The following is a 26,832-nucleotide window of genomic DNA, read 5'->3' as shown; positions in this document are numbered from 1 at the left end:
TGATCAAACGGACAGTAAAGAGACTTATTATGTGATAAAAGGTTTCTATTAAAAACTATTAAAAGAATCCTAGTCTTTGACTGTCAACATAAACTCTTACCTGACAGTCCTGATTGGATATAGTCGAAGGGAGAGCTGGACTTTGAACCAACACCTCACTTTCCTCACTGCGACCTCTGACCTTTAGGAAAAGAAAGTGCCCTGAGGCGAGAAAGGATCAGGACTTGGTAAGTGCTCGGATATGCTTGCAAGACAAAAACAGCTGGAAAACATCTTCAAAATAGGCTTTTAAAGTCTCCTAACACAGTGCAGTTTTTTAAAAGGGTACATTTCACTTTGGCGAGTTGGAATACAACTAATCAGCCATAAAGTGGACTTGGACACCTGTGCTGTGGATTTGAGATTTGTCTTGCATCATTCTACAAATACATCACACTATATACAGCACTGTTCCCCTGCAGCCTGTAAATCTGGAAAGACTCCTTCCAAGGATAACATTTCTATCATGTTAAAATCACAGGTGCCAATAACATGTCATGAAAATTGTTTTCCTTCACATTTTTTGGATTCCCATGTCATGAGAAATCTCACTGGTGACATTCATAACTAAAAGGATTGTTAAAAGATAGTCTTTTTATATACACAGGGCACCTATTTGTCCCTGTCTCAAAGCTGTTATATTAATCTGATAAGGATAAAACATTTTTGCCAAAAAAAAAATCTATGACCAAACATGGAAAGCAAGGCACTTAAATTCACATATTAGTTTAACCACATCACCTAATATCTCTCATAAACGAACTGCTTGCACAAATCTATGCTATTTATGTATTTTTCTATGTTCTGTAAAACATTTTGATGTGACCTATCTGTGTAATAACATGCTTACTTCCTGTTGGGGTCCTGATTAGCAACATTAGCAAGTGTCCCCACATGACTGCCCATTTAGAAATGGATTACGTGAGTCACTTAATAATTGGTGAACAATTTCAGACTTTGTATTATATATACAGTGTTTCTGTATTTTAGACTTCATTATGCAGGCAATCTTTAGAGCAAATTCTACATTTTACTTGACATTTTTTATAATTTTATGTTTACAAAATGTGTTCTGTATATGAACTAATATCTATTCACAAATCATTTATTTTGTAAATTCAACATATTTATGCACTACCATTCGGGCTCTGTAAGACATTTTAATGTTTCTTAAAGAAAGCTGATATATTGTGAAATATATCATTTTTTATTCATTTGTGCAATGGCAAAACTGAATTTCAGCAGCCATTACTTTAATCTTCAACAGAAATATAAATAGTTTTAATATTATACAATTTTTACTGTCACTTTTAAACAGTTTAATTCCTTTATAAAAAAAAAAAAAAGATTTATTTGTTTATTTAAAAAAATCTAACTGACCCCAACTATTTAAATGGTAGTGTACAGTATGTCTGTTGGCAAATTATTTGTTTATATAATTATGTAATAAATGTAATAATATTTCAACACTGAGAATGGAAACTCTGTACTTCTGATGGGTAATCAATAAAATAAATGAAAGAAGATGTTGTTTCACATTTACCTTGAGTGTTTTGTAGAGTTGTGCCCAGTAGATCAGTGTCTTCAGTCAGCTGCTGTCCACTAACTAGTCTCCAGGAGGACTGTGAATCAGCCACTGACCATCCACAGGATCCCAACTCAAATGAGCAGTATGAGCCCAAGGGTAAGGAGTCTGCAAAGACATTCAGACACTTATGAAATGTCTGATAAATCTGTATGCACAAAATACTACAAACATTAGCAGAGCTTTAAAAGCTTATCAGATATACGTATATTGCATTTCTTCCTTCAATTTATCCATTACGTCCACTAAAATGTAGTTATCATGATGCCTAAATAAACAAAGATGGTTTAATTAGATTTTCCGGTTTGTTCACTTCAGCTTTATGTCAAGGTGCTGAATAGGACGAAGTCCGTTTTTCAACAATCTGATACAGTAATAATTATTTTATTTTATTTTTTTCCAATATTTCATAATTCCAACTTTTTTTACTTCTAGTAATAAACAAACCACAGTTATGTTGATATGGAACAAAGATAGCTAGATTGTTTTCCAGAATCAATTAAATTTCTTACTGGAAATACCATTTTTCTCTTGTGTGAACATGTTGTGTAGTGGCACATAGAATATTTTTAATGGAGCACAAAATATTTTTAGGTTGTAATAACAAGAGCTGAGAAAAAATAACATATTCACTGCTGTCTGCAATGTATGGTTTTAATTGAGAAGAATCAACATGAGGCAAACTGTGTCTAAATTAGCTTTGCACTTTAAATATTTCTCACCTAAAATGACAGCTAATGACAGGAATCTAGCTAACGGTTGCTAGTATGCTTTCTGGATGTTAGGTATAGACTAGGACAGATTTATGACTGATTTATGACTGACTGATTTTATAATGTCATGGATGTAATTAACAAGCTTAAACTTAGTGGGAGTTACTTAGATCATCTTCATTAGGATGCTGTCAGAGTTATTTATCATATGAAACCCTAATATCAAAAGAAGTTTCCACATGTTGAGGAAGGGATGAAATAAGGCCAGAATTTTCTTGTAGCCGCACTGGGGGTTCACATACTTCTGCATTACTCGTGACTACAACTATTTTAAAGCAAATATGTATAATATAATATAATATAATAAAAAATTTTATATTAATTATATACACATGTTTTTTTAAAAGAAACCTCACTTGTGATGGCAAAGCTGAATTTTCAGCAGCCATTACTTTAATCTTCTAATCTTCAGGGTCAGATGATACTTCAACAATCATAATTATAATATTATTATTGCAGATTAATAATCCTTTCTTATTATTATTACTTTTGGTATGACAACAATATATAACAGAATGAATTATGAAAAGTGCTAAACAAATAAACTGAATTACATCTAATTACATGGTAAATGATAAATAAAATGCTGTTTATTGCTGTTTAAATTATTTATTGTCACGTGACTGGCTTTTTTCAAGTGGCTAATCAAACCTTTAGGGTTCATTTGTTAATTCCAGAATAATTAACAGAATATTTATGCAATGTGTGTAGCAGATGAATCTTTAATGCATTTTAAAAGACTCCCTGTAAATTTGGATTTCTCTGTTTGTCACCTTTTTTTGTTTTTTTGTCTTTGTGGATTACACTGTAAGTACTGTGTGCCAAATAACACAATCTACAAAGTTCTTTGCACACATGCACACACACACACACGCACACACAGACAATAATTATAAATCATCTAAGCATAGTATAAATGTTAATGGAGATTAAATAAATCAATAAAAATGCTAATAGTTTTCCTAGAGGAAAGCAAACACTCATGCATTTAAGGGCCTTTATGCAGCTCTTTACTCAGTGAAAAACTTTGACAGAGCAGGTTTGCTAATCCAACGCCTCCAGTGAAAGGATTAGACATTTATCTTGGCCTTAAGAATTAATACAGCTAATGTGAGTAACACACAGCCAGCCAGTTACTCAGCGGCACCCTCTTATATCACCCTGTCACACTGCTACTCATTCGTTAATTGAACACTCTCACCGAAATGCAAATTGGAAAGAATGACCTTGCAAATGCTACAGATTTATAGCTTAAAGGCCGCCTTTCAAAGAAATGTTTCGATTATCATAAATGAATAAATGGATTGGTGAGATGTAGCCCATTCTCTACATTTAAAAATAACCAAAACATGAATAAAGAATGTCTTTTTTTTAAGACTAAAGAGCTCCACACAAACTAAATGTTCTGATGTGCGCAACAGTGCTTGCATTAAAATGTTGAGTGTGGGGAGCTCACAATTACTGACAGACTGACAAACAGAAACCACGCATCTTCATGGCTTATAAAATATTTAAAATCTTTTATTTTACTCACTGCATATTAAGCCCTCATCTTCCCCTTGTGGACAGTCGGTATGAAAATCACACACTCTTCGCTTCTCAATGCAGCCTCCAGAATGACAGTGAAGTGATGAGTATTTCTCACAGTCTGAACCCAAATCCAAATAATCATCAACTGCAGAAAGACGCAGAAAACCATAAAGATTTGTTCAAATGTGCCACATAAAGATAGCATTCATTAAAACAATTCAATATAGAATATTAAATAAAAATAGTGATATAATAGAAATGCTCTACAGATTCAAGTAACACATACAGTAACCTCAAAACAGGTTTGAGAAAACTTCATAAGCTGTTACCCATGACACAATCCTTCAGCTCCAGGGAATCAAATGCCAGAAATCCCACTTCGTGGCTGCTGCAGGAAGAGTACTGCACTGTCACCTGGAAAGGCTCATTTAACTGGCCAATCACAGCCTCCAGCACCTCCCACTGCGGCCTGGGACACACAAAATGAAGCGCTTTTAACAAACATTTCAATTTTAGATCAACCCAAAGGATTCAACATATAGTGGATGCATAAGGTCAAAATCATCTGTACATCTGGTAAAGCATACTCTATTATGTCAATCACACATTTAATGGAAAAGCAAGGCTATGTTCAAAAGCATATACTAGAATATAGCATATATTTGATTCCATGTGTCACAGTGTCTCAAGGTCGCAACATTGTGCTTGCATTTTTCCAGAACATTTGTACAGTTTGTCTTAGTTTCATTCTTTCTTCACATTGCCAATTAGAGTACATCTACAGATCAATTTAGTGGTGTTTGAACAACAAGCTTAATAACTAGAAGAGAGAAGCTAACTTTGTGGAACTCATCTTACAGTACGTCATAAAAATAAATACACATGAATCTCTCAGGTACTGTAGATGTGAGTATGCTTCATTAGATGGAAAAGGGAATTAAGTACAGCAGAAATATAATGCATTCTGTACTAAACAACATCTCTGAGATGAAAGGTATAAGGATATGACTAATTTATATCATATGCCAATTAGGCCCAGATCCATATAGCCAAATGCAGAAAGTATATTAGCTACGTCATGATCGTCCTGGCTTGTTCCAAATTGCATTGCATCACCATCTATTCCTAGCTCTCTGTCAGAACCAATTACGCCAAATGAAACATCAGGTTCTACTTTTAGAAACGAAATGCTTTCATCCATCTTCTACGTGATGTGCGTGCCCAGCATAAGAAAATCAATACCAACTACATCTCCATAACAAAAGACTTTTGGTTGGCATTTGTTTCTTGTGGGTACAGAATGCTGCTTTATACTCTTCTGTGTGAAAATAAAGTGCATATGTCATTGCTCTTTTATTTATTTTCAAAATTGCCACTGAAAATTACATTCAGATCTGTTATGAGATCACCATTATATTTAGATATTGCTGTATGATATGAACACACACACACACACACACACACACACACTCACACAAGCATATATATACTCAACATTAAAGAAACATCCCTTTTTCAGGATGCTGTGTTTTAAAGATAATTTTGTGAAATCCCAATAAGCTTCGAGTTCATAGATGGAAAGGTTTAAACAATACTTTTTCATACTTGTGAACTACAATCAGTTTTCATACATGCACCTACATATATATATATATATATATATATATATATATATATATATATATATACACACACACACACACACACACACACACACACACGTAAATTTGGGTTCAGATTTGTTTTTAAAGAAATTAATACTTATGTTCAGCAAGGAAAGAGTGCATTAAATCGATCAGAAATGACAGTAAAGACTTGCATGTTGTTAAAAAAAATATTTCAAATAAATATAGTTCTTTTGAGCTTTCTATTCATCAATTAATTAATCAAGGAAAACTTATTGTAAATGTAAATGTAAATATTGCATAACAACATTGCTGATGATAAGAAATGTTTCTTGAGCTCCAAATCAAGTGACACTGAAGAATGGAGTAATGACTGCTGAATATCCAGCTTTGCAATTACAGAAATAAATATATATTATATATGTATATTCCAATAGAAAACAGTTATTTTAATTTGTAATAATATTTCACAATATTACTGTTCCTACTGTATTATTGATTAAATAAATGCAACATTGGTGAGAAGTAAAAAAAAAAAAAAAAACCTGTAACTGTTGTGACTTTCCATTTCTGTAATTTTCGAATTGCTTGAAGTTTGAGGCAATTCATCGAATGTATTGTTGAAGAACTGAAGCTCTGTCTCACCTGTCAGTTCCTTGGTCTTTGACTATAAGGGCTATAGGTTTGATAACGGAGTGGTCAGTGAGTTTCACAAAGGCAGATATGTTTCCTGTATGTGGTTCCGGTTGGAAACGAGCGAGACGAAGATGACAAAGTGGCCCACTGCTGTGCACTACAGGACTGGTCATGTGGAAACTACATCTGCCAGCAGCAAAATTAGTTAACGTGGGCTTTAGTAACAGAAAATGACCTGTTGAAAGAAAGAAAGCTCTTACTGAACTGCCAATTATTATACAGACAATTGATTAATTGAAAAAAAAGGTCCACCAGTTATTGTTTGATCTGAATTGAGTGAAAGTTATTAATCATACCTTCACATTTTCCAGTGGAGTAATCTTTCATTGGTTGGTCACACAGATGTTGCTGTGGTGATGTGACATGCCAGTCGCCTCCAGCGCTGTGATTGGATAACGTCCAAGAACATGGAGATTCAAAATCACAGAAGGAAACTGAGGATGAATGAAGTATAAGTATATTAGGAGTTTAAAGGGACTCAAACGGCAGTGGCACAATAAACACCTGCTGAAAGCAAACTGTACGCTATTCTGTGTCGGCCATGACACAAGGATGCACTGTTTTCTTTCAAATCAAAGCATGAATTCACGTAGAAAACATATCCTTGTGTCGCGGCTGACACAGAAGAATGTACGCAGTTGCGTTCAGCTCATATTCTCCAAAATGGCGCTACAGTGATGCAGAGGACAGAGGAAATAAATTGTTGAATAAAGTCATTATTTTTGTGTTCTTCGCGTACTAAAAGAATTCTCGTCGCTTCATAAAGTTACGGTTGAACCACTGATGGCAGATGGACAATTCTTACGATACTTTTCATACTTTCCTGGACTTTAACATTGTATTTTACTTGATCTATGGGACAGTCACAAGGCTCCCGGTTTTCAATCAAAATATCTTAAATTGTGTTCCGATGACGAACAAAGCTTTTATGGCTTTGGAACGACATGGGGGTAAGTGATTAATGACAAAATTTTCATTTTGGGTGGAGTATCCCTTTAAGGCATGTTTCCTGAAAAGTTTTTTGCTTTGTATATTTTGAACATTATATTCAACATAATACATAAACAAATAGAAAATAGTTCATACAGAAGTTGATATTAACTTAATACATAACTTAATAATGCCTTATGCATTATCTAATGTTAACAAGGTTAAATGAAGGACCAGCTGTAATAGATGTACTAATCAAAATAGAGAAAAGATTCAAAAGTCTGAATATGTGGAACTCTAAAGTTAGAATAACATATATATCAGAAACACACACGCATTTCTGGTCTAACTTAAAAAAATAAAAAATACTGAAAAAGACTATATGGAAACAAAACAAAACTTTTTTGCAGAAAGACTAGACTAGATGGAATATAATTATTACATTATTTAGCTACATTGTGCATAAAGTACATAGTTACTAAATTTATGTGACATATATATGTAAATATCAATCATGTTGATATTATTAAGATAATATTATTAAGTTAGTTGGATGCATTATTAATGTTACTATAGGCCAATTTAATTTATCCTTGCTGATTAAAAGAAGTATTGTAGGGTATTATATTGTGTATGTACAGTATATATACATGTGTGTGTGTGTGTGTGTGTGTGTGTGTGTTTGAGTGAGAGAGAGAGAGAGACTAAATTCCCTAAAACTACCCTTTCAAATATTATATGTCAGTAATTAAAATGGGCAAAAAAAAAACTAATTTGTTTATAAACAGATTCAGAAAGAAATTGGTTTCAGTGGTAGGATCACAGTGAAATGGTCTGTAATTAATTTAATGTAATTAAATGTTATTAAACTGTTTTTTACTCCCCATTCATCTAAAGTACATCCAAAAATGCAAAACTTTATAAAAAAAAAAAAAAAAAGAAATAATGAGGACAAGGGTATGTCAGTTTGGACAAGAGAAGTAATATCATGAGGACTTTCTGTTTGCCATCAGGCATTCCAGTGGAAGAACACAGGAAAGTTGTCTTAGGAATCATTTAACGCTATGATGAAGAGAGACCGCAATGAGGGAAACCACAAAGCCCCTTTGACATTCAGCTGAAAAATCCCAACAGGAAGTGCCCCGGGTGAACTATTTAACCAGAATAATGCTTCTTCTCTGTTCAGTGTTGTGACTGGCAATGACAAACTCCATTTAGGAAAAAAAAAATAGAATGAAACAAAAAGAAAGAAACCAACTGTTGAAGGAATAGGGAACAAACAAATAATCTGTGTTTTACGTTCACTGTCTTCTACTGGACTGGAGTCAAGAGGATTTGGATGTGCTGGATCTTCTGCTCTTTCCAACAGAGCACAACTGCTCCTGACAACTGAGGAAAGACAAGAAAAATAAAGGTCAAACGCATCATCAGAGAAAGTCCTTGTTCTCTTCTGACATGATTTAATTAATAATACGACCAGTCCGTTTTAAGAACAGTGGCTTCAAATGAATCCTTGAGATGAAAGAACCAACATCTTTGACTGAAGACCATTGATTTTGATTAGATTATCTCTATGCTCACAGCCAAAAATGACCCAGGAAGCTTCATGACATTTTATGATCTGCATAGTGGTTTGCCTAAAGGCGATTTTATGCACAGTTTTTGTGTATTATCAATGAAGCATTTATTTAGAACAGCTGAATGCAGTGCTAAGTGTTCTAACAATCAGAAAACATTAGTGTTATCAGCTAACATTCATCATCAGCACCCATGGCTATACTTATGTGTAAAATAAATAAATTAAATTAAACATTTAGCAATACACATTAATAGTAGATATATGTTCATGTTGTGTTATACACAACTTCTTGTTTTGCATAGCACCATGGGATCTTATTTAGTCTGTTAAATTTGCCCTCCTAAGACAACAGAGCTGTTTTGGATGAACACTGGATTGTGACTGACTGAGGTGGACCACATTTCAAGTGATGTCATTTATTATAACAGCACTTACCAAAAATAATAAAATATCAGTGTTTCTTTTTGCAGACAGTAGCACATTCCAGGAAAAAAAATTCTGGGAAAAAAAACTGGGATCATTATGGACAAGCCTCATAAATTTGACTGCAAATGAATATCCAGTAAATGACACAAAAAAGGGTCTAGATCCATCAGATGAATACATAGTCACACTATCAGAAATGTGGCATTTCCACCGAGAAGACCTCATCTACAAACCTCCCGGTAAGACTAAGATGGGCAACCCATATGCACGACACAACACAAGACTATGGGGCTGAAGTAAATTTTTGGGATTATAAACTGGCACAACAACTCCACATCTCCATGTTTCCCCTTACTCACAAGATTTCTGTTTATGTGCTAAATGGACAGCAACTCCGTTTCATTTCCCATATTATCGTACCTGTAACCCTCATCACCTCTGGCAGCCACTCCGAGAACATTACTTTCCTCCTCATGGACTCACCACCGGCACCCGTAGTTCTTGGACACCCCTGGCTCACTCTAAACGATCCCAGTATCGATTGGTTTCATAATGCCGTGTCTGCTTGGAGAATGCCTTGTCATAAGTCTTGTCTTGTGTCTGCTTGTTCATCTGTGCCTGTTTCTATGTTCCAGGAAGATGCAGCGAATTTGTCTAACGTGCCCGAGGAGTACTAGGACCTAAGGGAAGTGTTCAGTAAGTCCTGGGCTGCTTCTCTACCTCCACATTGTCCTTACGACTGTGTCATAGACTTAGTACCAGGTAAGACTCCACCTAAGTGCAAGTTATATTCACTTTCTGTTCCAGAGAGGGAGGCTATGGAGAAATACATTTCTGATTCCCTAGCATCCAAGTTCATTCGTCCTTCCCCATCTCCGGCGGGGGCGGAGTCCTTTTTTTGTGGGGAAGAAGGATGGATCTCTGTGACCATGTATCAATTACCTGGGTCTGAACAACATCACGGTAAAGAATACTTATCCTTTGCCATTGATGTTCTTCAGAATTCGAATGGTTACAGGGAGCATCCATTTTCACAAAATTGGATTGACTTAATGCTTATCATTTGGTCTGTATAAGGGAGGGCGATGAATGGAAGACCGTGTCTAATACCCCTAGGGGGCACTTTGAATACTTGGTCATGCCCTACGGGCTGTCCTACTCTCTAGCGGTCTTCCAAGCACTCATCAATGACGTGCTGAGAGATCTGGTTGACCAGTTCATATGTTTACCTGGATGACATATTGATCTTTTCATCTTATCTTCAGGATCATGTTCAGCATGTCAGACGAGTGCTCCAGAGGTTACTAGAGAATGGGCTTTTTGTCTAGGTGGAGAAATGCGTTTTTCATGCACAGTCTGTTCCTTTCCTAGGGTACATCGTCTCTTCTGAGGGAGTGCGTATGGATCCTGACAAGATTAGGGCAGTGATCGATTGGCCAAGTCCAGATTCCCGTAAGGCCCTACAGAGGTTTCTGGGATTCGCCAATTTCTATCGTCGTTTCATTCGCAACTACAGCCAACTAGCCGCGTCTCTGACCGCCCTGACCTCCCCGAAAATGACGTTCAGGTGGTCTGATACAGCTGAGGCTGTATTTGCCAAACTTAAGAGTTGGTTCGTTTCGGCTCCCATCCTCATTGCCCCTGATCCATCGCGTTAGTTCGACGCGTCAGAGGTGGGGGTAGGACCGGTACTTTCCCAGCGTTCTTCCGTAGATGACAAGATGCATCCCTGCACGTTTTTTCTCATCATTTATCACCTGCTGAATGTAACTATGACATTGGTAACAGAGTTGTTGGCAGTCAAGTTAGCGCTGGAGGAATGGTGACATTGGTTAGAAGACGGTACCATTTTTACTGTATGGACCAATCACAAGAACTTAGAATATAATAGAACCGCTAAAAGACTCAACTCTAGGCAGGCTCAGTGGGTCATTTTGACTTTACCGCCCGGGTTCCAAAAACATCAAACCAGACTATTTATCTCGTATTTTTGAACGTTCCGAATGCCCGTCTACTCCCGAGTGTATTTTAGCCGAGACTCTTATTGTCTCCACTCTCAGGTGGGAGGTCCAATCAAAGGTCATGACAGCCTTAGAAGGGGTAACGCCTCTGCCCGACTGCCCACCGAATCAGTTATTTGTGCCAGAGGGGTATCGGTCCGACGTCATCCAGTTGGGCCATTGTTCCAGCATAGCATGCCATCCAGGGGTTAATCGTGCCACCTTTTTGGTTGAGCAAAGATTCTGGTGGCCATTAATGGCTCGCGACAATCGCAGTTTTGTCTTGGCTAGATCAGTTTATTCCATTGGTAAAACTTCCAATCGACCTCCAGATGGGTTACTTCAACCGCTATCAGTCCCTTCGAGACCCTGGTCCCACATCGCTCTAGATTTTATTACCGCCCTCCCAGGGCAAGATGGTAAGTGTGGCTTTCTACTAAGTACAATCCGCTCCGATCTGTATCTAATAAATTGGCTCCTAAATTTATTGGCCTGTTCACTGTCACCAAAATCATTAGTCCGGTGGCAGTCTGCCTAAAACTTCGTCCTGTGTACAGGAGAATTCATCCCGCCTTACTTCACTTATTAACCCGCTGGTCCCGGTTCCTTCCCCACCGTGTCTCGTAGATGGGGAACCCACTTATTTGGTTAACCGTATTCTGGATTCGAGAAGGCAGGTACGCGGATTCCAATACTTGGTGGACTCGGAGGGTTATGGTCCAGAGGAGAGAAGTTGGGTTCCTGCTAGGGACATTCTGGATCACTCCCTGAACGATGATTACAATCGACAGGTAAGTCCGTCGGGGGAACGGTTCATGAATTCGCTGTCTCTCTTGGCTTGTTTAGTGTGCAGGTTTGTGTCTGTGGGCGTGGTCCCTTATCACTACTGATTAACAACACCACCTGCGTCCCATTGTGTGTGTCTATTTAAGTGCAGTTACTGGTGTCTCATGTTGTCTGATCGTTGTAGTCCTTCCATGTGTTCCGTTCTGTTCCCCTGGCTGTCTTGGATCGTGGATTCCCCCGTTGTTCTTTGTCGAGTCTTCTTGTTCCCTGCACCAGAATCACGAGCACCTTCACTGGGTGATATAGCACTGGATCACGAGGGCCCTGCATCACACACCATCTGAGCTTGTGATCGTCGCCACTCTCCCCCTGTGGTTCAGCGTCTTTGTTGTCTGTTTGTCTGACCATATTTATATCGTATCATTAAACTGCCTTGCATTTGCATCCTGTCTCTGAGTCGTGATAGGTTGATGTTGTTACACAATATACAATTTTCCACAATAGAACCTTATAATGGGCTTTTCACCTATATTCGTAGAATTCATTAAAGGTGCCATATGCAAAAATTGAGGTAAAAATATCCATAACATGACCGACACGCATCAAAAGAATGAGAAGAAATAAGGGCGATGATGTCATAAAAAAAAAAGTCAAGTTATAGTGCTGCAGAGATATCAACCTTAATTAGCATTAGCATTACTAGCCCCGGCCCGACAGGTGTCGTAATACCAGTTTCGGCCATGGGAGGCGGTATGCGGGCAACATAACCACCAGCCAACCTGCAATACACTAATAACTCGCACGCCTTGTGGGCCTGATGTCAATCATGTGGAAATACAGCGCAGAACTTCATTTCAGTTCAGGGAAGAGAGCGTCACCCGCTACAGGGAAACAACTGCGCTCGGAATCACAAATCAAATCCGATAAGAAAAGGAGCTGAACCAGAGTAAACATCGGCACTGCTTTCAATTGCTGGATTGATGGACCTGAAAGAAATGAGACTCGATGCTCGAACTTGCAACATTTCTAACAGTAAGTTAGATGCTGTTAGTATTTTGCTAGAAGTTTGTTTTATATGTTTGTGTATTTGTTTTCGGGAAGTTATAACATAGAAATGTATCAAAGGCTGTTCGATAAACGTGCTAATGTTAGCGATGGCTAACCGTAGCTGCGTTTGATAATTAGCTAGCTATAACTTAACGTTACCCATTTTATTATATCATAACTAACCTGCTCTGTCTAGTCTGTTGGTCTCCGTGTCCTCTTTGCTTCGTGGTTTTTCTGTGTGTGAAAAAATTGATTTGTGGCGTGAAAGCGTGTGAAAAGAGTCAATTGTGTGTGTCTCACGGTGAATGCTTGAGAGTTGGCACATTAGTTTCCAAGCAGAATAAAGGACAGGTTGATTATTGCTGTTTAGCGTTTGTATTAATCTATGATGTGTCCCTGTTTGCGTACAGGGACATAAAAAATAAATTAAAAGTGATATGTGGACCAAGTTGTCTGAGATTGTTCATTTTAAGTAAAGGATCCTATTATTTCGTCCACAACAATATTTAATGAGGTTAACTTATAACTCATTGTGGTAAGTCTGCACGAGATCAACAAGCTTGTTTGCTTTGCGGCCGCTTAAAATACAAAATAAGCGTTCGATCTACGTCAGAGCATCTGAGCGCTCACAAATCTTTCTGCAGCGTCGTGAGCAGAGCGGCAAGAGCATTTTTTGACGCTCTAGATGCCGGCGGTGTGAACACACAGTTAGGCTTCGGCTATGGCTGTAGTGTTGTTGTGAAAGTAGGGGCGGAGCATAGAGACTATGCCGTTTCTCGTTTGTTACTCTAGAATAGACCAATTCACTTTATTGAGGCATACTGCCCCCATCTGGTATGGAATGTGAAGTATGACTTGATTTTTTTTGCCAAACATTACAGATGGCACCTTTAAACAACAACAATAACAAAAAAAAAATATGAATATGGGTGAATAGATTTTGTCACTTCCATTAGGACAAACCAAAATCAGACAGACTCCAAGTCAGTTTTAAGTCAGACTAAAGGCCGTGACACATGAAGTCAACAAATGGCTGCATCCTCTCACCTCTTCTGCAGGCCAGAACATGCTTATTGGCCATTGGCTGCATCCGCTGTAGTGTATTCAAGAGCAAATTTTTAGCCCACACACATGTAAGAAAAGGCAACAAAAAATTTTGCCACCGTAATTTTTTTGTTGTTTGTTTGATTTGTCAAATGTAATGTGGACCAGATTTATGCTGATATGCCTGGACTCAAACGTCTGGCTCTGTGAGATGATTTTCTGTGAAATGTCCTTTTAGATATTGGGTCTTAATTAAAAAACCTTTCTTTTGACATCTTCATTTTTAAGGCTTTATAAAGTTCCGTTCCAGAGATATTGCAATCGCAATATAGCTCCAGGAGTAAATAATAACATTTTCAGAGGTCAGAAACCAAATGAGGGTCACTTGCATTCAGCTGATAGTGGAAGGTCTGAAGAACAAATAATGTTAAAACTTTAAATGTATCGTGTTTTCCTCTATCAAAGCATCTGCATAGAACCTGTCTATGTGCCATAAATATTATTTTTCCAAAGTTTGCATATTTGTAACTCAACAAAAAGTACTAAAGATATCTGAATATGATTTTAGATTCTAGTTCTTAATAAACTTTTCTTTTGGAAAACTCCTTTTCAAGGCCCTACCATATATGCTTCAGTCCCAGAGATATGATTGACTCAGTGTATCTCAGTGTGGTATGGGAACAGCTCCAGTCAAGACTGCAAAGCCCTGCAGAGAGTTGTGCGCTTAGCTGAGCGCATTTCAGGGTCTGCTCTCCCCTCTCTGCAGGACATCTACCTCAAACGCTGCAGAAGTAGAGCTGCAAAAATCATCAAAGACTCCACCCACCCCAGTAATCATATTTTCACTTTGCTGCCATCTGGTAAGCGCTTCTGTAGCCTGATGGCAAAAACTGAGAGACTCAGGAGGAGTTTCTTCCCTCAGGCCATCAGGCTCTTAAACTCTAAACCAGCTTCTTAACATCCTCATGCCTCCACTTAATGTTCACTTTATCTTTTTACTATATTCACTACCTCACATAGACACACTGACAGTGTCGCCCTGTTTTGCACATTTGCTTCTTGTACATTCCTGGGTATCTTAATATTTAAGACTACAGTAAAATGCATATATGCACATTGTACATCCCTGTACATCTTAATATTTAAGACTACAGTTTACACTCATGCACATTATTTTGCGTTCTATATTTAATTCTACAATATACATTTTTTATATTTTATTCTTATATTTTTATTGTTTACTTTTATTTCATTCTTACAGAGCTTTATTTATGTATATTTTCATCTGTGTTGTTTTCTTTAATAATTGCACTGTCCATGTAGCGGACCTGACTCACATTTCACTGCTGGTTATATATGCTATATATAATTTTGTATGTGACGAATAAAAAAAATCTTGAAATCTTGAAATATGGGGAACCCAATGTGACTCAAACATTTTGCTGAGTTGACACAAAATTACCCTGACTTACGAATATTAAAGTATGAATATCTCCACTTCTGTGATAAACCATAAACAGTAAACCATGATGGTTTTTTCAGTGAAGGTCAAAACTAAGAAATCCAAAGCCATTACATGGAAATCCCCATACTAATGACTCTCTCATGTGTATTTCTATACACATTTCTAATGGCTCAAGATTTGATAGAGTTGTCTCAAGAGTTGTAACCTCAAGTTAACCTGCTTTCATCTAGGTGGTCTGTTCTTCAGCAGGAGCAACTTATTTGCACTTATTTCTCTCTGCCAAGAGAGCACTCTGTGCTTGATTTGCATATGTGACAGTCCTCTGATTAATATCCAAGTGGTGAAGCATGGCATCTGGCCTACCTGTTCCCCCCAGTTTAGGGCAAAAGAGGAACATTTGACAGCTGGGCTTCATTAAGCACACGCTCTCCGTAGAGAGCTGTCACTCCTCACCAACATGATACACAGCACAGCATTCCCAGCTGTCTTATCTGCTGAGAGGGTGTCCAAGTCTGTTCAAGTCTTATCCTACTCTTTCTTTCTCAGAGAGAATAATGTTGACTCTTAATACTCTGTATTTCAGTTGAGAAGCACACAGGCAATCCTCTCCACGAAAGGCTGATGCTGTGAAGGAACTGAGATATTCGATGTGGGTTTAAAGGGGTCATGCATTATCGGATCCTGATATCATGTTTCTAGGGGTTAGCTTATTAAGTTAGTATGTTTTGAACTAATAAAGTGGGGGGTTACCTCTTTGAGAAATGCAAGTAAAGTAAATGGCCACTTCTGTGATTTGCGAAATTCGTTGCACCGTATCCACGCACAGCATGTGTGAATTGCTTTGATGCTAGAGATGGTAAATGCCGTACAGCCATATATGTTTGAGACAGAAACAAGAAAATGACCCAACACAACCACAGTGATTCCAACATACTGTTTCAGCGAGGTAACTGCTCTCCCTCGTTCAAATCTATTATCTGTATAGTTCTTAAACTACTATTGTCACTTGTTGTCTGGCTGCTATATTTTTGATATTTAGAAAAAACTGACAAAAAAACAAACTGAGAATAATGAAGAAAAGATTCAGCTATAAAATGAGGGAAACAAACAAAAACATTCTCCTTCAATTGCTCAGGCATGTCATTACAAATAAACATATTTAAAATAAGTTCATCAGTTTATTTGGAGGGGTATATGCAGAGTTTTGGGAAGTGCATTTGGTCACCATCCAGGGACAGAACAATGTTGGACCTTCTTGAAATAAAGAATTCTAAAATAAATAAATAAATAAACACCTCGAACCTTCTTAAATCTCGTTTTTTCAAAAAGGAGCAAAACTAAAAAATCATATATTAAAACTGAAGAGTCTGCAGAATGCTTTAAATTTGCTGTTACTGTCTGCCTCAATGTTCATAAGCAACTAATTGCAACACTAAACCAGGCTGTCAGCACATATTGTCACCATAAATATAGCTTAATTGTAGCACTTAGCGAAGATCACAGAATATGGTTTTGGGTTTGTCTGGGACTTTGAGGCAGTCTTGAGAGTGTAGAATGATGTGTTACCATTTAGATGAGAAGAAGAGAGACAAATTCAACTAAAAATGGAAAGATTTCACTGATCCATTTTTTATTTAAAATTTAAAATCCTCAGTATGGTTGCATTTATTTGAACATAAATACTGCAAAAACAGTAATTTTTTGAAATCTACAATTTAAAATGTTCTATTTTAATAGATTTTAAAATCTAATTTATACCTGCAACATAAAAGCTGAATTTTCAGTATCATTACTCCAATCATCAGCGTCACATGATCATTAAGAAATTATTCTAATATGCTGATTTACAGCTCAAGAAACATTTCTTACTTATTATTTCTGATGCTAAAAGCCCAAATGAACTCTCCATCCCACCTCTGCAAACAATACGAAACAGATTTTTAGTCACAGATTTTATTTTGTTCTACATCCCTAAAGGAAATTAGCTGATAAAGATGTGTATTATGTTCAAACTAAGCCCTTAAATGAACAGCATTTGACTTTTAACTTATATATTTGTGTATATTATATATATATGTACAGTATGTATGGACAGCTGTTATAAAGAATGGAGAGTGAGATTAAGCGAGCCCACTTATCTGAGCCCCCATTCATGAATCAGGCTTTAGGCATTTGCAAAAACATTACTCACATAATTGAATTTTTCTTGTAATTGGTAGCAGCTAGTGTCAGATTATCAGAAGTAAGGGTTTTTAAGATATATTTCATAGTGAAAAAAAAACATCCTATCCATGCTCAAACCCTCAGCATTCACTTCCTGTCTGTACAGCTCCATTATAAATGGGATATTGATAGAAAGCAGTATGTTTTCTTTTTTTGTATTGGCCTACTCTGCATCCATTCCATAGAGTACCTTTGAAATTCATTTAATTCTGCACAGGTCAGTGACTTTATAGATTCATTAGTGAAAAATGAAAATATGATAGCAAGGCACAAAAGATCATAGGCTTCGCAGTGAATGTGTTAGTATGAATGCTAGCTCACCAATTGTTAAAAGCTTAGTTCTACTAGGAATTCTTCGAAAAAGAAAGTCATTTTCTGTCTGTGAACCTAAAGACATAGTAAGAAACAACATGAGTTATGTACTGAATCTGACATTGATGATGACTAACTGTATGTATAGCATTAATTTTGTTCAATCAAATCAAATTCAAATTCTAATCAATTAGAAGATTAACAAAATATCGGGACTATACACACGCGGCAGCAGTTGTATCCCTTTGTTTTGGAGAGAGTCTGTTTTTATTTAGTCTTTTGTCTTATTGCCCGATCACTGCAGAAGAAACTCTCTACCATATATTAGGGAAGATCCATCAAAATTTTATTTCTCAAGCTCTCAAGACTGTTTGTTATTGCAAGAAGCATACAGATAGTAAGTTACTAACATAATGTTTTGATCACTGGACTGACAATTGTCAACACTGAGATTTCAAGCATGACTTTTGCAAGGCATTCACATTAAACCAATCAAAAGTGACAGTAAAGACATAATGTTACAACAAATTTCGATTTCAAATAAATGCTGTTCTTTTGAACTTTTTATTCATCAAAGAAGCCTGAAATGACTGGAGTAATGGGTGTTGAAAATTCACCCTTTCCATCACAGGAAAAAAATTATATTTTAAATATATTAAAATAGAAAACTGATATTTTAAATTTGTTATAATATTTTACAATATTGCAGGTTTTACTTTATCAAATAAATGTGGCCTTGGTAAGCATGATAAGTGATGTTTTAATGCTAGTGTATATCATAACAGTGTATATTTGTGCATCATATCAGACCTACGTTTATCTGGCATAAAATATTTAATATTATTTATTTTGTAATCATTTATTATCAGTTCATTCATAAGTAAAATATTCTATAGGTTCCTGCATATGGACCATATTTTATTTGCCATGTTCTATAAAATTTTATATGCTGTGACATTAGTCATTTACAACCTCCAACCTGGTCCAATTATTCAGTAAAACTGCAGTTCTTTTTTTTTTTTTTTTTACAACTCTTTAAAACTTTATTTTTAATTACTTTTGGGTTCCTTATCAGATTTAATGCCATTGAGAGAATATCACTTGACACAGAATGTTCCTTACAATCATTCAATCATTAACTAGATCATATCTGAGCTGCTGATAACAATCTACACTGTAGGATGTCAAAAACATAAAGTGGTTCATGAGCTAATCGTTTAAGGTTACCATGTCTGGGTCAAGCCATCCAAAGGGATGTACTGTTCTTTCTGATGTGAAGGATGTATTCAACACACTCCAGGAGTGATGCAACAACAATATTTTAGATCAATTGCTGCTCTTAAGGAGCCACGGGTCTCTAAAACCACCTTAACACTGATTCACTGAATGTCACAAACTAAATGTCAACAACATGACAAGTCAAAACAGTCTTGTGAAAGCAACAGAGGGAAGAGTTGTCTGTAAACACAAGCCCATCTGGTCTGCCGCTCCACAGGAATCAAAGTGTTTCATTATTATGTAGTAGGTGTGACAGACATTAAGAGGGAACAAAATAATTACAGACTAATTGTGTGTGGCTGGTCCTCATGACACTGTTTAGTTGCATTTTGTTTGAATATTATAATGACTTGTATAAGTAAATGGACCTATCACAGCACACTTTGGCGACCCATTTTTTTTAGGCAGAAATCCCATGTTGTTGTACAGTGAGAACTATTTTTATACTATTATTAAAAGCAAAGATAACAAAAATGTGTATAGAAGGTTGTTGTCAACAAACCTCCTTTTAACCCCACTCAAAGGGGTCATCGAATGCCCATTTTCTACAAGTTGATATGATTCTTTAGGGTCTTGATGAAAAGTCTATAACATACTTTGGTTAAAATTCCTCAATGGTAGTTAAAAAAACACCCTTTTTACCCTGTCAATATTAGCTCTGTTTTCAGCAGGCCGTTCTAGTCCATGATGCTTTAAATGCTAATGAGCTCTACTGACCCCGCCCCTTTCTTCTGTGGGGTGACAAGCACATTGTAAACTTCAGTCGAGAAACTTGCTAACTAGCACATATTAGGAAACGCTGACCGAATTTGCTAAGCGCAACCAATCAAACCTGTATCCCTAAATATGGCAAGAAAGAGATTATCAAACAAAGGTTTGTTTGTTTGTTTATAGAAAGCATATAATATGCAAAAGTCACAAACTAGCAAGAAATCAAGCAGACTTAATTTAAATTTGCATCCGCATTCAAATTTTCCTTTTCTCTATTTACTTTTATTGTTATTTAAATGTGTATATATTAAAAATATATATAATTATTATTATAACGTTTGTTTTTTATCTCATACGTTTTGTTGATTTACTAAAAGTAAGTTCAGTATTATACAATTAATAACACATTTTGTTAACATGGTTGAAAAATTGCATATATATATATATATATATATATATATATATATATATATATATATATATATATATATATATATATATATGTATATATTTATATATATATTCTATTATTGTAAAATAAATAGAAAATAAAACATTAAACACCATATTTCAAGAGTTTCAGACCCCTATTTGTATTATATATACTGTATATATGTGTGTATGTATAGGCGAAGTACAAATGCTCTGCTTGCGAGTGACGTTGCAGTGATGCACATTACGACACACTTATTGTGCCTCTGTAATGTTTCATGCTAAAAGCAAACACTTTGATCTGTGTTTAGACATTCAATCCTGTAATTACTGGACGATTATGCAGCTACCCTGGAAATGGAAGTCCATTTCACCAGACACACAGTCATGCAGAGCACCACTTACAAGTGAAAGCACCCACTTGACTTTCACAACTAAAAACTTCTTTAAGTTAAAGTCAATGTATTGTCATTTCAGCAATTCATGAGGTGGGAAGAATGAAATGCAGTTTCCCCGAAAACCATGGTGCAGATATTTAACACAACAATGCTGGAGCATTTCACAAATGATATTATTGTTGCAATGATGCCACCTTAGGCTATGTTGTCACTGTTACTATGGTATCGTGTGTCAGCAGTGTCTCATATGTCAAATAGCAAACAGCAAAAAGTACTGATGAAATTGCTCGTTCAAAACGTGAAAAACGGATGTGATAAACATGATAAGGCTGAGCTGTTTTCTCCATCATCGTAAATTCAGGGAGAGCTCACTCTTAGGAAACTAAAAAATAAATACATATAGCATGTCAGTTGAGCCTCCTTAACAGTGATAAGATTAAATGGAAAATAAATGGAGACTTTTGTCATTGGCTGCCGTCAACTATTACCGAAATTCTTCAAAACAGCATCTTCTGTATTCAACAGAAAAAAGAAACTCATACAGGTTTGGAACAACCTGAGGGTGAGAATTTTTCTTTTTTGGGAGAAAAAACAAACCCTCTCACACATTTCGCATGTATCTTTTTTCCTTTGTCTTTTAGTGATCTCATCAGTGTCTAGTTCAATGATCAGATGTGTCAAGTCCGCAGATGAAAGCCAGAGATTCAATATTGACTCAAACATTTCTCATCTCATCACTCTATGTCAACAATTGCCTCAGTTGTGTTCATTTTAATTTTCTTATAATGGGTTTTGTGAGAAACACAAGACAAAACTGATACTTAAAAAAGATGTAAATATCATTTAACTGTTTTTTTTTTTCATTCAACCAAATCCAAAGTTACTTACAAATTAGGAACATAACAGCAATTCATCACAGAGCCAAAAATAGTCAAAGCATAAAATGGCAGGGTTTTTTGAGGCTATTGTGAAATAGGTTAGTGCAGAGAGCTTTTTCTTTCTTTTTTGTTTCTTTTTTTGGGGTAAGTGCCTTGGTTTAAGGTTGTAGAGAGGTTAAGTGCTTGCACGAGAGCTTGCACAAGATGCGTGTTTACATCACAGAAATTAAAAATTAACCCTTCAGAAATTAGTGAAGGGTTAGAAATTAACCCTTCAATTAAAGGACAATATTTGCCCCCTGGAATTGATTTCCTGGGACATTTTTACCTTTGTGAGGGCAATTTTTCTAAAGACATTTTTTAATGTATCTGTTCTTTTATGTTACATTCTTAAATAAAACCAGTTACTCTCATCAACTACAATACTATGGACTGTTTCCAATCAGATTTTATGAACAGCCATTTTTTACACTGCACCGTTGCAACAGAATCTGCATATCACATTGCATCTATATTTGTTCAGGGGTCATTTACACAGACGTAGGGCAGTTGAACAATAATAATAATAATAATAATAATAATAATAATAATAATAATAATAATAATAATAATAATAATAATAAAAGCAAGGTCAAGATAAGTGTTTATTAAAAAGTTAAACTACTTTTAACATGAGTGCTACGATTTTAGAATGTTGTGTCATGCCAAGTTGTGTCAAGGACAATGAGACGTGAGCACAATGGTCAAAAACATCCATCTAGATAACAAAACAATACAATGGAAAAGCAGTGCAGTGGAATGCAAATGGCCCTTTACACAGACAGTTGCTTCTCTAAGGTGGTATAAATGTATTGGATAATTTGATTGAGTATATCAATAAAATAACAGGAAGGGTAGAGCTCTTGACATTGTAATAATGAATACTTTGTTTTGTGTTTGGGAAAACGGCATGTTATATTCTGGCTACACAAACAAGTTAAGAACCACATATGAAGTAGTTTATAGCTTTTTTTCAAGTATTAGAAAACCAATAGTTATTTTAATAGCCTGAAAAACAAAACAGTTATTCATACTGGAACATGTTATATACAGAAAGAAAGCAAAGAATCCCATGCAGCGGTCCCTTCAGTCTAGAGTGAGTTAAGCAGTCTCACAAAAACACCTTTTATAATCACTAAAGCTGTCTACGCTACAAAATGAATCACTTACATCATATCAGGAACGCATTGTTTATGATGAGAGAATTTGCGAGGGTACATAATTCACTCAGCAAGAGCGCACTGAAACAAAACTCCTTTTTGCTGTGATAATATAAACTTCTCTAATTGGCCATTGTGTTCATAAGCCTAACAGAGAGATGTGTGATTGGTTATAATAATCAATGCCGCAAAAACATGTAAAAAGAAATCTGATGCAACGAGCAGATCTAAATTTAATGCCAAAACCAAAACAATTTTCACATTTCACTTATGAGTACGTGTGAATTAAATACAGATAATGATGTGCACAGGCGAAATTATGATAAATACTGCAATATTTCATTATAAAAAAATAATAAGTCAATTTTGATTTCTCTCAGTTGCATCCACTTACCTAGAAGTCACCTCTCTCTACATTCATGTCCTATTTAGTTCAAATGACCTCCTAAAATAGTCAGCTACAGTTTGCCCTTATAAAACACTTTTATACCATACTGTGTACCTTAATTAAAGTGCTGGTAAGAATACAAATGTAGTAAAACCATTTAGGTCATTAAATAATCAGAAATGTGGGGGGTGGAGTCTAATAATCTTGAGTCTCTGCTTGAGATGGCCTAATGCATATTTCATGCTGCTTGATCTGGCAAGCTGTAATGTGATTGGCTAGCTTTTTGCTAGCTTTGTCTTCTACCAGTCTGTCTCCCTTTATTTATGCCTATTAAATAATCAACACTTATTATTTTCGGGTTTAATTCAATTCAATTCAATTCAAATCAAGGTTTAATGGAAATTGTGATTATATAGTCAGTTTCCACACATTTGCATTCATTTTTGGGATATTTTGTATACAGCTGATCACAGACCGACCTTGCTGCACCATTTTTTTTCACTATTACAATATTATTTCATGTGAACTCTTTCACATAAATCCACTGCGAAATGGGTAAAACATCTGCTAAAATATCTGCTTTTTCATGTTTCATGTCTTTAGGGTGGTTCTTGCTATCAAAATATTCATCTATCTTCTAATTCAGTGTGGTTAGAAAATCTGCCAAATGTAAAATAAATGGCAATGCATCTGAACAAGACGAAATCTGGATCATAACTCTTACTTCTTCTCTACAGCACTGACATTCACAATCCCTAGATGGTTAAATATCCTCAAAGATGAATGTAAGATGACAGAGACTCATAATACACATACCAGAGTGCTGCTTTCTGTCTTTAATGTTCATAAAAAAGCAGAACATTTTAGTAATATTATATACTGTAGTTGATAGTACTATTGGTAATTCCTGAGTGAGTGAGTCATTTATTTTATTTAGCTTGGAAAAAACACAAATGAATGAAAACTGGAAAGATAATAGTGATACCACTAGAGAAAAAGAAATGGAATGTAAAAGGCTAAAGGCAGTATCTACATACTTGAATGTGCCTTGAGCTACTTGAGTTTGTGGGTTTCAGGTTTTTCTCAGCCTGACATCTGCGCATTCAATTTTGCTAAAAGCTCAGCTCAACAAAGTACAGCAGATACACAACTGATTGTAGTGTGTGCCAAAATATTAATAAACAAACAAACAAATCCATAAATAAATATTTTAGACACATAATGTATGTATTGAATACTAAATCGCCAGATTGCTGGACACTGCTGAGAAATGACATACTTTCCGATTTCAACATGAATAGAAACTGTGGACCACTCTTCCCAAGTTTGTTTGCTATTACATAAAAACGACCTTATAAAACCAAAACACTCATTACATAAATCTTACATACTCTGGCCATACTTCTGTCTAATAGACAACAAACATGAGTTGATAATCTGTGATGCTGATGAGGTAATTTTGCCTAAGAAGGACAGACAAGGCACTAATGAGAAGGATTAGATTAAATATCACATCTCATAGACAAAAGCCAATAGACACATTTGCATATTCAAAGCCCTCTTAAATTAGATTTTTTTTTGTGAATTCTGTCCTTCAAAATATTGGAGGTATAAGTGGTCAAAAAAAAAACTTCCTGGCGTATGTTCAGACACGAGTGAATTATTTGAAAAGTTAAAATGGAATCTCTATTTTTCATAAAGGCAAGGTCAGGAAAGATGCTACGTGATTTGAGTATTAAATTTATTAATCACAATATGTGTTGACCAAAATTAATTGTTTCATAAAGTTTCAGAGTTAGAATTTTGCTAAAAAAAAAAAAAAAAAAAGCCTATAAAGGCTGTTTAATGACAGTTTAACACAGCTCATCAAAGTAAAACATAACCAAAATCAATCATTAGGCTTAGTGTATTACATCAACTGTATCTTTTTTTCTTCTTTTTTATTGAGCATTCAGAAATTGACTTAGCCCAATAAACTCACCCTGAAAAGATTCTGTGGAACAAACTAGCCCCTGACTCTCTTATATTTTTTGCAACATAAATCTGCACATGAAATGCATTCTGCACATCTGTTCTGACTTCAGACTGAATGTTTAAATGGCCTCCTTAGTCCCATGCAGAGCATTAATTTAAAACAACAAACAATAATAACAGATATTTTGGAAAGCCAGTAGCTATTTATCCTCGACATAAAGCTCCTTTTAAAGTAAAGTGGGCTGACATGAAACTTACACTGCAGAGAGCTTGTTTTTAACTCAAGAAAGGTTGCCAAGAACGGTCGAATCTCCCCAAGCTTGCTCATGTCTGCCTATTAATTTTTCCCTTTATACTATATACAGCATATTCTGAGATATCCGAATAAATTAATTTAATTAAGTGCTGCTGAAATCCGCGCTGTTTAGCATCCTTAAAAATCATTTTGTGGAACTGAGAAATCTGTTTACACGTGTTAAGGTCTGAATACATTTCTATCAGTGTTTCATAAGAACATGTTTATCATCGCCAGAAATCAGCAGGTCAGAGTTATTAGTTTGCAAACAATTACTTACCTGTGAAGATGAAAAAAGCAAATTGAAAAAAAGTTTGACGAGTAACATAATCCATGGCTCCTTGGAGAAGGATCCTGGAGATAAAGTACTGTTAGCCTAATATCTGTCCACTTTTATTACTGGAGCGGGAAAATGTTTTTTTTTTTTTTAAGCTAACAGTAACAACAAATAAAGCGTCTTTCTGTAACTATCCAATTCCGTTTTACAGCTCCAGCTCCTCGCGCTTCAGAGCCACTGTGATTCATTATGATGCTGATGCTGCAGCGCCTCTCTCTCTCTCTCTCTCTCTCTCTCTCTCTCTCTCTCTCTCTCTGTCTGACGCTTGGTCTTAATGCCGGTTTGTCACAGTAGGTCAGTCTCATGCACTCTTCAGGGTCAAAGGTAATCTCAAAGGTAAACTCAGTAATGTTTTACAAATTACGCGTTTGTTTTAAAAGTCAGGCTTTCATATAAATAAATGAACATGGCTTTAGGAAAAATATCACTAAAATTATGTACATTTACATAAGGTGACAGAATATACATATACCGGTGTTCCAGACAAAGCCAGTTGATTTTACTCAGAGCAGGTCACTTTTTCATGGGGACAGCCATATTGACATCACGTGACCAGTTTTGTCGTATAACTGGCAGTATTGTGCAAGTATTAATAAATCGAGCATCCTTTTCTAAAGGAGACATCACAGCTTTAGAGCATCACAGCCCATGCTGTTGCCAGAATTGGGGGTTAGTGTGTTTCTCTGTCATGTGATGGAGCATGTGTTTGACATGAGTTTCTAATATAGAGATTAGATTCGCCTGTCATCTCTCCAGAATAATGATGAGACGTCTGGCATTTAACATTTCAGGAAGTAGTTCACTTCCTGACGTACAGTAGAAGTTCTGCACATACCTGACTTATCAAAGACATCAAGGCTTTGTGTTTTTTCAAGATTTTCC

General features: G+C 35.9%; 1 protein-coding gene across 1 annotated transcript in view; it reads right to left on the bottom strand.

The window, feature by feature from the left end:
* The window catches only part of LOC128031468 (tyrosine-protein kinase receptor), a 52,441-nt gene extending 26,339 nt beyond the window's left edge, over positions 1-26,102 (bottom strand). Inside the window, exons 1-8 of the mRNA XM_052619743.1 lie at positions 25,894-26,102; positions 8,478-8,567; positions 6,545-6,682; positions 6,198-6,423; positions 4,257-4,396; positions 3,932-4,072; positions 1,583-1,732; positions 101-201 (exon numbers count right to left, since the gene is read on the bottom strand). Coding sequence (XP_052475703.1) covers positions 101-201; positions 1,583-1,732; positions 3,932-4,072; positions 4,257-4,396; positions 6,198-6,423; positions 6,545-6,682; positions 8,478-8,567; positions 25,894-25,948 — 1,041 coding nt within the window. The 5' untranslated portion in view covers positions 25,949-26,102. The remainder of the gene's footprint in view (positions 1-100; positions 202-1,582; positions 1,733-3,931; positions 4,073-4,256; positions 4,397-6,197; positions 6,424-6,544; positions 6,683-8,477; positions 8,568-25,893) is intronic.
* Positions 26,103-26,832: the final 730 nt, after the last annotated feature.

The sequence above is a fragment of the Carassius gibelio genome, chromosome A17, assembly GCF_023724105.1.
Source record: "Carassius gibelio isolate Cgi1373 ecotype wild population from Czech Republic chromosome A17, carGib1.2-hapl.c, whole genome shotgun sequence".
Lineage (NCBI taxonomy): Eukaryota > Metazoa > Chordata > Actinopteri > Cypriniformes > Cyprinidae > Carassius > Carassius gibelio.
The sequence above is the reverse complement of the archived record's forward strand: the minus strand, read 5'-3'. Positions and strand labels throughout refer to the sequence as shown.